Here is a 12,383-nt window from a genome sequence, read left to right as displayed (position 1 = left end):
TTCTTTTTAACCCAAGCTACTGAAAGAGTAGAAAATTCTGTAAACATGAAGTGAAATTATCCCTTTTAATATAGTGTCAGGTGGAAGACAGTACTTACCTGTAAAGCTAGACAAAATACTTCTGAAGAAGGTAATTTTCCAGGAAAATATTAACCATTCCTTAATCCAGTCACTAACCTTGTTCAGCATACTTTCAAAAGGGTGTTTGAACTTCAGGGAGATAGTAATTTTCAACAACAGATGCACATGTAAATATTCAATCCGTTTATTGTGGAAACACTGAAGACACAATATAGCTTTAACATATTCCCACTGAATAAGTACTAATTTAATCTGAACTCACAGTGTTTATTGTGGAACTGCTGCAGACACAAGAAGAGATTTAAACACAGTTTAAATCCACCATCAGAGAACATGACACTTCAAGGATGGCCAAAACAAAATGGCTCTTAAAGCTAAAAAGAAGAGGCAGATGCCATTTCCTAGAAATGAAGGATGGTAGGCTCCACTGGAGCAGCTTTAGTGCTGGGCTTTTCTTTTGGATTGGTCATAAATGAAAAACCCAGAACCCAGTGATGTTTCTTTTTTACCTAATTGCTCCAATCCAGGAATCTTTGGCACAGGAATTTTCCTTTGCTTTGTGGCTACAAGATTATTCAGCTGTTTGTTCTTAACAAGGCCACTGCTTTCATACACTTCATTTAATCCTACTGTGAGGCATTTAACTGTGTGTTGTGCAAAGAATGCTCTTGAGTGTCAAATTCTGTCTTGGTAGGAGACTAACAGCACCAGGTTATTGCACTAGTTCTGTTTTACTCTAGCTTTATCAGACTAACAAACAAGGCTGCTAGAGAAGAGAACTGATTTTCCTCATTATTTGCTGGCCTTATATTTCTTTTACACTGATGAGCTGACTAACATATCTACATGCAAGAGGAAAGAATTCCACTGCATCGATTTAAAGAGACAAAAAATGAATTGCCAGTTATTTTAAGGTAAACATGCCGATATTCTATTTCTAGTTCACTCTTGTACTAGATTTAAACCACAGAGCTGGACTGCTACCTCTTTGCAGAGATGAATGAAAATAAGGCCTATTTAAAAAAAGCTGTACTACAGAGGACACATAGCTTATTCTGTCAGTCCAAATGGTACATTTACTTCCTCACTGCTGTGTATTAGTTGTGAAGCTGTATTCATTAAACAGGGAATGTTTATATATTCAAAACTTGTGAGTAAATTAGAAGTAAATCCTGTGTACATTTCTTAGCCATCATCGAAATACTGACAAAATAAAAGCCTTAAAAAATATTGTAGAAAACTAGAGATCTTCTACGCTTTTAAATAGCACAAAACTATTAATCTCATAATGGAAATCGAAACACATTTTTTTGGTACAATTCTTTGCATGCCATTCCTCCTTACAGTGCTACATAATCATTTTAATTTTTCCTCTCATTTCAGTATCAATAAACATCTGCCTACACATTAATTCAGAAAATATTAATTAAAAACTAGAAAGTATTGGAGCCTAGCACACTGATTTAAAAGGTCTCTGTTCATATGTTTGATATCACGTCCCAGCAAAAAACTTTTATATTTAATCCAAGCAGTTTCTTGTTAGGAAATAGCACACACAGGATGTCAAATTATTTTCAGTACAAAAGATGCACACATAAAATAGTGTAACTTAATAGCTCTGAAGACTCCTAGGCATCAGTAGGGAAGGCACTTTTCCGGTCACAGAATTTTAAGCACACTGGGATTCAGCACAGCTTTGGTATTTCAACGTCTTCAGTTTCTATGCAAGCGATATCCACTGACTGCCCAGTCCTGAACTTCTCCACTTGCAAATAATGCAAAGAAAATTGCTCCAAATAGATTAATAGAGGCAGCAATATAGAAAACCGTCTGCCATTCTCCCACAGTATTCTGTCAAATGGGGTAAGGAAAAAAAAAGATGCAGTCAATTTGCAGCTCCACACTCAAGTAATTTTAAAATCAAAGCTACATGTCTTGCCTATTTAAATGTAAATGCCATTCAGCATGATTTCATAGCAACATAAAAGGATTATAAACATAATGGATGAAATTATCAATATAGTCAACTTCAGTTTAATAATATAGCTTACACAAATAGTCCTATCAGAATTGCATTACACTCTCTGGATCAGTTTATTATCTGAGATGCAGAACCACCAACGTGAACTCAGAGAATGTTACTGTATGGGGAAACACTACCTTGCTTTCAGGTCCTGTGATCCAAGAGCTGAAGTTCCCTGCACTATCCAGTAAGCTATTCTTAATGACAACAATTCCAGAATCATAAGCTTTTTAGTCCAAACAAGGTAGCCACCTTAACTCAGATTTCAAGAGGAATCCTCTATGGTACTCTGTGGTACTTAAGAAAAGTTCCAGATGACTACTGTTACAAACCTGTAAATGATCCTACTACAAAAACAGAATACCAGAAGAGTGCATTAATATGGGGGGGGGAAACTAAAACAAACAAAAATACCCCCAAACAACCCACTATTTAAGATGTCTGGAAGAACTAATTTTATTGGAATTATGTATTAATGAATATTTTCCGATTATTTTTTAGGAAATCCTTAAAATTATCTCCAACTCCAAAAATTCAACTGTATCAATAAACTTAGTCCTCCCATCTCCCTTTCTTAAAAAGATTTTAGAATAATCCATACAGTTCATTAAAAAATAGTAATAAAAAACTCCTCACTCCCTTTGTCTACACAAATCATTCTTTGACTAAACCATCTTGGAAGTCAAATCTAACACTAGAATCTAGTTTCTCACTTATCTGAAAAATGCTGACATTATAACTCAGCAACTCACGTGAGAACCTAATAAAAAAAAAACAAGCATGAACTTGTCCTAGTTTGATAAAACAATGCCACAACTGTCTCATCTAGTTGGCATTTTATCAGAGCTCTACTGTGATCAAAACATATTAATTTTATTCCTAGAGAATATAAAGGGTGAGTCATAAAATTTTAAAGTCCTACACAGGTCTTTGACTTTACCTATAATTTCCTGATCAGAATGAGAACAAAAAAGGCTAGGAATTAAGTAATTCACAGCAACAAAATAATGTGACTTACGTGTGTAACCCAGGTTTCATTTAATGACTGCAAACGTTAGAAGACAGACTTTCCAGTCAATTGAGACAAAAATATAACAACTGAAAAAAATAGCAAACAGACTTACATTATGAGTGAGGTTTTTGGCAATAACTGGCCCCACCATTCCCGGGATAGTAGCAAAAGAATTTGTGATGCCAAGGAGAATTCCAGCATACCTGCAAGAGAAGTTGTTAGTGCTGCTTATTAACTTGTCCTGCTTATCAATCATGGAAATGATTTTGTCTAAGCTGATCACATAGGCCTTATCTTGATCACACATACAAATTAAAACAAATATTCCAGTGGGAGTTATTTGCTTTTATTCTAGTAATAACTCAGTGACATTTGGTACATACATTTTTAGGGACATGGTTTAGTGGTGGACTTGGCAGTGTTAGGTTAATGGTTGGGCTTGATGATCTTAAGGGTCCTTTTCTACCTATGATTCTATATGTCTCTATTTTCCAGAGGCTAGTTGTGGAATTTAACTTAAATTGCTCATGGTTTTGCTCAAGATCCATAATCCAAACCCACATTCCCTTTGTTAGTCACAACAAAACTGTCTGGAATGGAGCCACTGGAGCAGTTAGAAAAGACACATTGCAGGCCTTGAAGTAGAAAGACAACAAGGAGTATGACAGTGCTGTTCAGCAACAATAAGAGTTGGTTCAGGTTTCATTGCTAAAAACTTGTCTGCCAAAAAGGCAATCAGTGTGGCTGGATATCTCCACTTACACTACAGTGTATATTCCAAAGACAGGAGTTCAGAGTGCTCTGGTAGTCCTTCCCTTCAGCTTTCTGTGGGTCAAGGCCAATGGGAAGTGGGTCCGACTAAACAAGTTCTGCTGGTTGCTGTTCCTGCAGCTCCATTCTGAGGCTTCCTGTTCCATGACGTGCTGCTCTATCACACACAAATGTATGCCTATGCACCAGAGGCCATAAAAACTTGCTGGGAAAACCTGGTAACTTGCTTAATATCTGAGTCCCAGCACCTTATCTCTAAGCGATTAAAGATCTCCCTCACAGGCGTGTTGCAATACCAAGAGTTTGAAAGTGTACCACAAGTCCAGACTTGTGAGGGAGACCGAAAAGAATTAAAAGCCAGACATTCTACAGCAGAGTTTGACCTTCCAGCCACCAGAGCACAGCCCCCTGTGGTTCAGATTGCCAAGGTGGATTTACTGGCTGAAGAATCATAGAGGATACTAACAGTTGCAATTCACCACAGGAGAAAGCAGTCATCTCCTGGTGATTATCTTAGGCTGTTTAGCAGAGTAAATTATGTCCTTACCACCTTTAACGTAACAGAAAAATAATTTCATCTCTAAAGAGAAATGTATAGTTTTGAAATTTTATTTACCAAAACAGGGGAATTCAACCATACATCATTGTTACAAAAGGCTGCAATGTGTATTCATTCCAATGATATTAGAGAAACATGTTTTTTTCCTCTGAAAAGGAATCAATTATCTAGTTTACTAGTTGATTTTTTGCTTGAAAGTCAATACTACATATTGTTTTAGAGCATGGCAATGTATTTTAGACTGAGATCCAATGCTTTACTTAAAACCATCTTTATTTCTTATAAACGTAGCATGTAGTCTTCTTATCTTGGAATGTGTTTTAGAATTAATAGGCCTTTATGAAGCTGAATGTTCAAGTGTAACAGTTTCCCTTAGGAAAATAAGCACATGTAGCAAAACTCCTTTGAAAGCCTTTAAGTAGAACCAAATGTACTGTCTTCAACATGCTTAAGTACTACAATGCTGCTAACGCATACTTTCAAAACTAAACATAGTTAAGAGTTTCCCTGGTAGCCAAAGATCTTTGGCAATCAATTGTTGGCTAAATGCCTCTGTTTATGCCCAGTGTTTCTGACATAAGTTGCATTCTTGATAATGCTTGCTGTTTGATGCAGATAACTGCGATGCCACTCCCTCAGCACAGTCGAGACTCCCATGTGAAAAGGGAAAAAGCAAAAAGTGACATGTCTGTAGAGACAGTAAGTTGTTGGTCAGGTTCTAATGGCATAGTGGAATACCCAAATACAAATCAACTTGCAGAGCAGTCAAGTAGTATAATCAAGAGTAAAAAAAACCAGATATATGTTTAGTGTGTAGCTGAGCCACATGAATATTACAGGAGCTCATGGTAACAGCAATACTAGAATTTGTAATAATGGAAAGGTACTGATGTAGACTTAAAGAGCTAAAATAGAATAGATTTTCCTCACAAGAACAATGTTGTCTCCCTCCTGTCCCCAACTCTCCCCCCAATTCAATACACTGATAGCATAATAAATATATGTTAGAAACCAAGAACACATAGCAGATATTGTTTTTACTGGAGTATCAGTATTTTCATTCACTTCTTTCCTGTGAATATAATAATGATTTCTTTGATATAATGCAAGTTTTAGTAGCAAAAAGAGATGCTTTGCTATTCTAGCCAGCATACTTTTAACCAATCAGAATGGACATTTATGTGCATATTGAGACTGCTTTGAATCACTTTGGGTTATTCTAATATCTTTCTAAAGATAAGAAAAACAAATTAAGAAAAATAAATATTGAGTTCCAAGTAAACTCTTAACAGAGTTTTCTTCACAATTCTATGCAAACTCCATTTTTAGCTTTCTACAGTTATGTCAAGCATTTCCTTGAAATTGTGGATGTCTGCCTTGACCATTTCATCCAACAAAATTCAGACAGTTGCAAAAAGTTAAGTAAGGGGGGGAGGAGGAAACACAGTCTTCTTTTTCTTCTCATCTTAGATGGTTTTTTGCATTTCTGTATTTGAAGAAGTTTTTTTAATATGACCTTTGTTACAAGGACATGCTTTTTTCCTTCTCAGTCCCCATTTGGACAGATTTACCCTGAATTAAAACATGCATGTGCTGAATAGAAAATCACTGATTTCAATAAAACAGCACCCACCCAATAAAACAGCCATTAGAGAAAGTTTTCCCACATATGCAGCCATTTGCCTCTAGAGGCAATGCCAGGCCAAAGTCCCTGAACTACCAGCAAGTAGTTCTGCACCCATAATCAATACGCTCCCTTCTGCCTATCTGAGAGGGAAGAAGACCCAGAAGAACTTGTTTAGTGTAAATGCAAAGGGAATAAAAGCAGGACTTTATCAAGGGCAGGAGGAACAGAGCAGGATTTGGTCAGTGGGATCAGCAGCAGTTCACATGGGAAACCTAACTATGCCTGCTGACATGCATTAGCATTGTGTAACATCATTTTCTTCTTGTATCTTTTTTCAACCCCTAAAATACTCCGTATGCTGTCATATACAAATTGACTCTTGAAGCAAACACATTTGAAATGCAAAGTGAAGTATCTCAAATTAGAAAACATACACAACATCCTAGTTTGAGAAACCTCAGCCATCACCTGCATACAGAAGTTCCTTGTGTGTATGCCTCACAGAGGCACACTACTGTTACACGATTTCCTTTTTCCTGTCACAGCTCTGTTGCGTTCTGTGCATAGGATAAATGTTAACTCACTTAACAAGCACCATTTAATATATTTTTTTGGAAATTAACTGTTGTGGTTCTGCAAAACTAAGCTTGAAATTTGAAAGTTGTCTAATGGCTCCGTAACACCCCAGGTGCACTGCTTTAACTGCATCTTCTAAATTTGTAATTCTATGTGATTTAAAACAAAGTGCATCACAGAAGCTATTCTTACTTTCAAATTTTATTCACAGTACAAGCTGTTCATAGCTGGCCACTGACACCTCCCCTCTTCCTTGCTACCTAATCTCACCTGTCAAGATTAATTGGGTTCCCACTATTTCACAGCCATTTGTTAAGTCAGAACTTGTCCATCATTGTGGACATGACCACCATCTTTTTGATTGCCAAAGCCTGGATACCACCTTCAATTAGGACCTGAGGTCTCCCTTATAAGTTGTCTACATCTTCAGAACTTTTTATAAGTAACATTTTTATAAAATGCTTTTTCTTTCTTCACTTACACTTGAAGTCTTTTCATTTTGCACATTAATACAGAAACACAGTCTTCTTTGGACAGTAAGTCATTTGACCCTGTTCATATTTAAGTGCTACCACAAATAGGTAAATGAAAGACAAAGCAAAATACTTGACTTTTGCCAGTGAAAAGAATACTTATGTGCACTTTCAAAAGAATATACATGCATCCATAGTCTTTGGGAAACAGATGGATCTGTCAGATTCTGACTTTGTAACACAATGGAGATATTACAGCCCGAAGTCTTAACTTTCCATTCTTAAAAATTAGTCATTTCAGAGCAATTGCATGTACCTGATTTGTCACCTACTGACGACAGGTCACTTACTAATAACAAGATTTGATTCCATTGTATAGAATGTTTTCCAAATGCAAATAATATACCTGTATCACAGCGCTTAAATATGGTAATGTTCATGCTAAAGATTGATAGCTCTGATGGAAAAGTTTAAAGGAACAAAACACTTAACTGTATTCTGCCGTTCAAAAAACACTGTGCATATTAAGATCATGAATCAAATAGGAAAAAAATCTAGCAAGTATAATTCCAGGAATTATATCATTTATTACTGCAGGATAAAAACTGGAATGATTCTAAACTGTTGTTTATATTATATCCTCTGCCAAAGTTGCACTTTTTGCAAATACAGTGCTTAATACTGTAAACCCAAGTAATTGTCAGTGTTGACACTGCAGGTCTGTATAGCACATGGTCCATAGCTACATTTCCAAGGCACCCCAGCAATGCATTAAAAAAAAAAAAAAAAAAGAGAAAAAAAAGGGAGGGTCATAAATGTTTCACATGCACTACCAATAGCTTCAGCAATACTCACGAGCTTCAGCAATACTTACGAAGGTGCTATGTCCAGGTGGTTGATGCTGTAGCCAGATGTACAAAATCCTCCTAGTGTTGTTGATATCGTCACAAACGCAACAGCCAGTGCATAGTTGCAGCCTATGAATCCAGCTGCTACTAAGAACAACGCAGGTCCAATCATTCCTGTAAGACAGAAACCTTCCAATCAATGGACTTTTACCACAAGAGACACGTGCGTACATTTTCCATACAACTTCCACTGCCCCCTGGCGTACAGAACACGGCTCTGCACCACACATGTTACAATGGGACAGTAAAGGATCATAAATGGTTTGGGTTGGAAGGAACCTTAAAGACCATCAAGTTCCAACCCCCCAGCCATGGGCAGGGACACCTTCCACTAGACTGGTTGCTCAAAGCCCCATCCAGCCTGGCCTTGAACACTTCCAGGATGGGGCAGCCACAACTTCTCTGGGCAACCTGTTTCAGCGCCTCATTATTCTCACAGTAAAGAATTTCTTCCTAATATCTAATCCAAATCTACTCTCTTTCAGTTTAAAGCCATTCCCCCTTGTCCTATCACTACATGTCCTTATAAAAAGGAAGAGCAGATGGGTTGCAAACCTATTGCTGTCTCAGGAAACAGCAGACAGATAAGAAAAATTCCACTCTAGCTGGAAAGAACAAACTTTAACTACATAAAAAAATTTTAAAAAAATCAACAGATACTGAAAATTACTTCACAAATTAGTTTTATTTATTGTTATAAATAAATTGAAGCTACACTGACACTGGTAGGTTAACAGTGCACAGTGAAGAAAATACCCGCATTTAACTCTCCAAGTTTCAGGAACAAATACTGACTTCTTCAGTTCATACTAAAGTTGAGCTGGAAGAGTTCATACAAATACATATATGTATATATGCACATATTTCTCCTGCAGGCACATTCTATAATTAGCTTTATTTCATGTTTACAAAATCTGAACACCTGGTATATCTACGCCAGAGCCTTCTGCACAATGTAGAGACTCCAGGCTAGCTTGAGAGATACTACCTTGGATATTGGAAATAGTTTCTCAGCCACCATGAGCTAACACATGTTGCTTTCTCTCTGCAGCAACTTTGGTAGCCACTTCCCAGTACCAGAGCCCATTTACATGCCCCCATTGTGACCTCTGTAAACAGCTCCAAGGACGTGCTTTTGTTGATGAAGACAACCTAAGTCCTGCTTTTCCTAACACAACAACATGTTTCCTCTTGAGTTATACATACATGGGTGTGAGGCCCTGTAGTAAACTGAATCAACCAAATGGTGTAGGCTTAAAACAAACAAATAAACAAAATGCCTGAGAGTTTACTGTAAGAGCTGCTTTAAAGAAAGCAATTGAATCAGCTGAATTGAGAAGCAGCAAGGATGGCCATACATCAAACAGGTTGCAACCTGAGTGGATCCTGTGCCTAATCTCTCTTTTTTTAAAAAAAATTTCTTTCTCCTGCCCTCTCTTTTATTCAGCAATCAACTTCTCTTTCCTAAATACAGCCATTTACCTGCGTTCATTAAAAACCCGACCTTGCAGATCTGTTGGTGATTTCAGATCATTTCTCCTTCAAATTAGCCAAGACCATTTTGGATTCTATTTGGTCTTCTTACCCTGGTAGCAACTGTAAATTTTGCAAGTGTACTCCTATTCAGTTACTTCAGTCTCAGATATACAAAACACTGAACAGCACAGAGTTGGGAATGGGCTCATGCAGAACAATATCCTGGGTTAGTCTGATAAACCTTATTTGATAACAAGGTTTGATTCTGTCAAGCAATTATCTCCCCTTTTATGGTGATTTTACCTCACCATTTATTTAATTGGTTTGCTTGGAGTAATGATGTATCTTGACCTAAACAAAGCTTTTGGCAATCTCTTATCATTCTCTTATCCAAGAGACCTACATTTCATGGAAAAAGACAGGATTTGCTCTTGACACATTAATGTACAAATAAAGCTGCCTCTCTCAAGCCATGCACAATGCTGCCTCATCTCACAGCAGAATGTCAGACTACTCTCCCAAGCCCTGTATTTTCCCTAGATTGTTATTCTTATTATATGTTCCAAGTGATGACAGTTGCACCTACCTATTAGGGTAAAACATTTGCGAACACAAACAGTGGAGAAGTTCTGTTTTTCCCGTAAATAGTCAGCAATTTGCCCAGACAGAATTATACACAACCAGCAGCCAAAATAAGGTAGGGCAGACAAAAATCCATTCTGTTAAGGAGATTAAAAAAAGACTGTTTAAACACAGAAATGACAAATCAATATGCTGAAAAATCCCTTGTGGTACAACATTAACTGAGACTGAACCAGAGATGTCAAAACCACCCATCCAAATAATTGTTGTTGGTATCACAGAAGAGAGAAACCTATGGAAACAAAAAGCAAAGCACATTAAAGTTACCAATGTTTGAACTCTCCATTGCATGATGTAATCCACAACTACCAATGCAGACAGACAAAAACCTCAAAGGTTTAAATCAGCAATAGGGTTCAGGAAAAAGAAAATTGCAACTGAAGGTATCCTGTGGACATTAACATGATCATGAAAGTTTCCAGAAACACCAATATCAAGCGAGTTACTAAAGTAAGTGGAAGCTGGAAATATTATTCAGAATTTTGAAAACTTTACAGAATCTCTGGGTTTTGTACTACTGTAAGTCTTCCACATTACATTATTCCATATCTATCTGCTGAAACATCTGATGCTGGCTGTAAGCAGAGACAAGATACAGAACTGGCACTTTCAATCAGATCTAGGCTGGACATCCCATGACCCCAAAGCAGAGCTATTATTCATGACCTGACATTACTTACATTGAAGTCACCAGTTAATTCCCATTACTTTAAACAAGTACTGTTTAGAGACTTCTGCCTGATTCTGGATGTTTTTCTGATGAAGGGAAACAGAAGATACTACTAAGCTGCATATGCTTACAGCCTTTCCATACAATTACGGATAATTACTGACAACAGAGCTATAATTTGACCTAATCTGTGATTAAAAAGAAGTATTTGAATAGAAATACCATAACCTTTGTAAACTAGGATGAGATGTATATTTGTCAAGAAATGAAAGATACCCTAGGAATTTTAATTTGAAATGAGACCAGAAACACATCCCCAGCTGAAGCCCACTTTATCAGCATTCACACATGCTGCCAGTTGGGTTTCAATGCTCAGCTTTCAAAAACAGTAAATAAAATTTTGCAAAAGAGAAGATAATCTCAGAAATTAAAAAACTACTTTTTTGAAGCACTATTCAAAGACACAGCATTATTTTTAACCAATTCCTTTATTTTAGTAAGGAAACTGATGGACCATAGAGTAGCAACTGTATAATATTTTAAATGTATTTTCCATCTAAATGTGTGGCAAAAAAGTTAGTCCAAGTATGTTATGCGAGCTTTTTTATTTTTAATGTTCACAACAGCCAGTACTCTAAATCACTCCTAAAAGAAGAAACGTAACTCAGAGACATAGAAAACCACAGCAGAACCTATTACCATTTAATGCAACTACATTTTACAAAACATATGTAACCGAGAGCTGTGGTAGCAAATGACTTTTACAGGTGTTCCCTGAAGAGGCATAATAAGGAACGCAACCAGCAACTTCACTTTGTTTTTTCCAGCCATTTTTGCAGCTTTCCCTACTGCAACCTTCTTTTCTAATGCCAAGATTCCCCATCTTCTCCTCTCAAGATTGCTAGCATCATCTCTTTCTTGCATGGCATGCATTTTCTGTTTGCTCTAAACCAGTCTCACACGTTAAACCATGAAAAGACTATGTGAAACTTCCTGAAATTTCTGAGCACCTTTTTACTTGAGCTATAGCAGTTTCTCCAGGTAAACATCACCCAAATTGTCCCAATAAAGACAAACCAGTACAGTCGAGTAACTGCTATAAACAATAATGTTCTACCTCCCCCACCCCATAATTTTTCCCTGGTAAAGAATTTAACTTTTAAAAATTTCCTTGAAAAGCACTATATCTGGACCTTAAGTTGTTTTGTTGTTTTGTTTTGTCCTTTTTACCTCAGTAAGAAAAGACATTTTACCTCTGCTGCTCATTGAGGAAAGAAAGTGACAATTTAGAAAGTGATCCAAATCAGAATGAAGCTTCCCCTGTCCCTTTCTCTTCCCCCTTACCCTCCCTTCTTAAACTACTTTCAAAAATGCCACTTGTCCAACGGTTTCCTTTGTTTGACTTTTCTTTTTTAACTGGAAATGCTTTCCTTTATGAGTGAGCAAAGGAGTACATAGTATTTCAGAGAAGGGTATAAAATCTGAAGCAATCAAAGAAATCATGTAACAGGGAAAAATATTTTTACAGTTACTGTTTCAAAACAGAACAGTTAAAGACCTGTAAC

At 36.9% G+C, this 12,383-nt stretch overlaps 1 protein-coding gene across 5 annotated transcripts in view; it reads right to left on the bottom strand.

Annotated features, from left to right (window-relative positions):
* SLC17A5 (solute carrier family 17 member 5) overlaps positions 1–12,383 on the bottom strand; it is a 42,480-nt gene that overhangs the window by 18,627 nt on the left and 11,470 nt on the right. For 2 of the 5 annotated variants that reach the window (XM_064650126.1, XM_064650131.1), the window contains exons 8-11: positions 10,093–10,225; positions 7,997–8,144; positions 3,229–3,319; positions 250–1,932 (exon numbers count right to left, since the gene is read on the bottom strand). In XM_064650126.1, coding sequence (XP_064506196.1) covers positions 1,795–1,932; positions 3,229–3,319; positions 7,997–8,144; positions 10,093–10,225 — 510 coding nt within the window. In that variant the 3' untranslated portion in view covers positions 250–1,794. Of the gene's footprint in view, positions 1–249; positions 1,933–3,228; positions 3,320–7,689; positions 7,843–7,996; positions 8,145–10,092; positions 10,226–12,383 lie in introns of those variants that run through there. The other 3 variants (XM_064650127.1, XM_064650129.1, XM_064650130.1) reach the window with 2 other exon arrangements.

Source organism: Pseudopipra pipra, chromosome 3 (assembly GCF_036250125.1).
Source record: "Pseudopipra pipra isolate bDixPip1 chromosome 3, bDixPip1.hap1, whole genome shotgun sequence".
NCBI classification, from domain to species: domain Eukaryota; kingdom Metazoa; phylum Chordata; class Aves; order Passeriformes; family Pipridae; genus Pseudopipra; species Pseudopipra pipra.
This window is presented reverse-complemented; position numbering and strand designations above follow the sequence as displayed.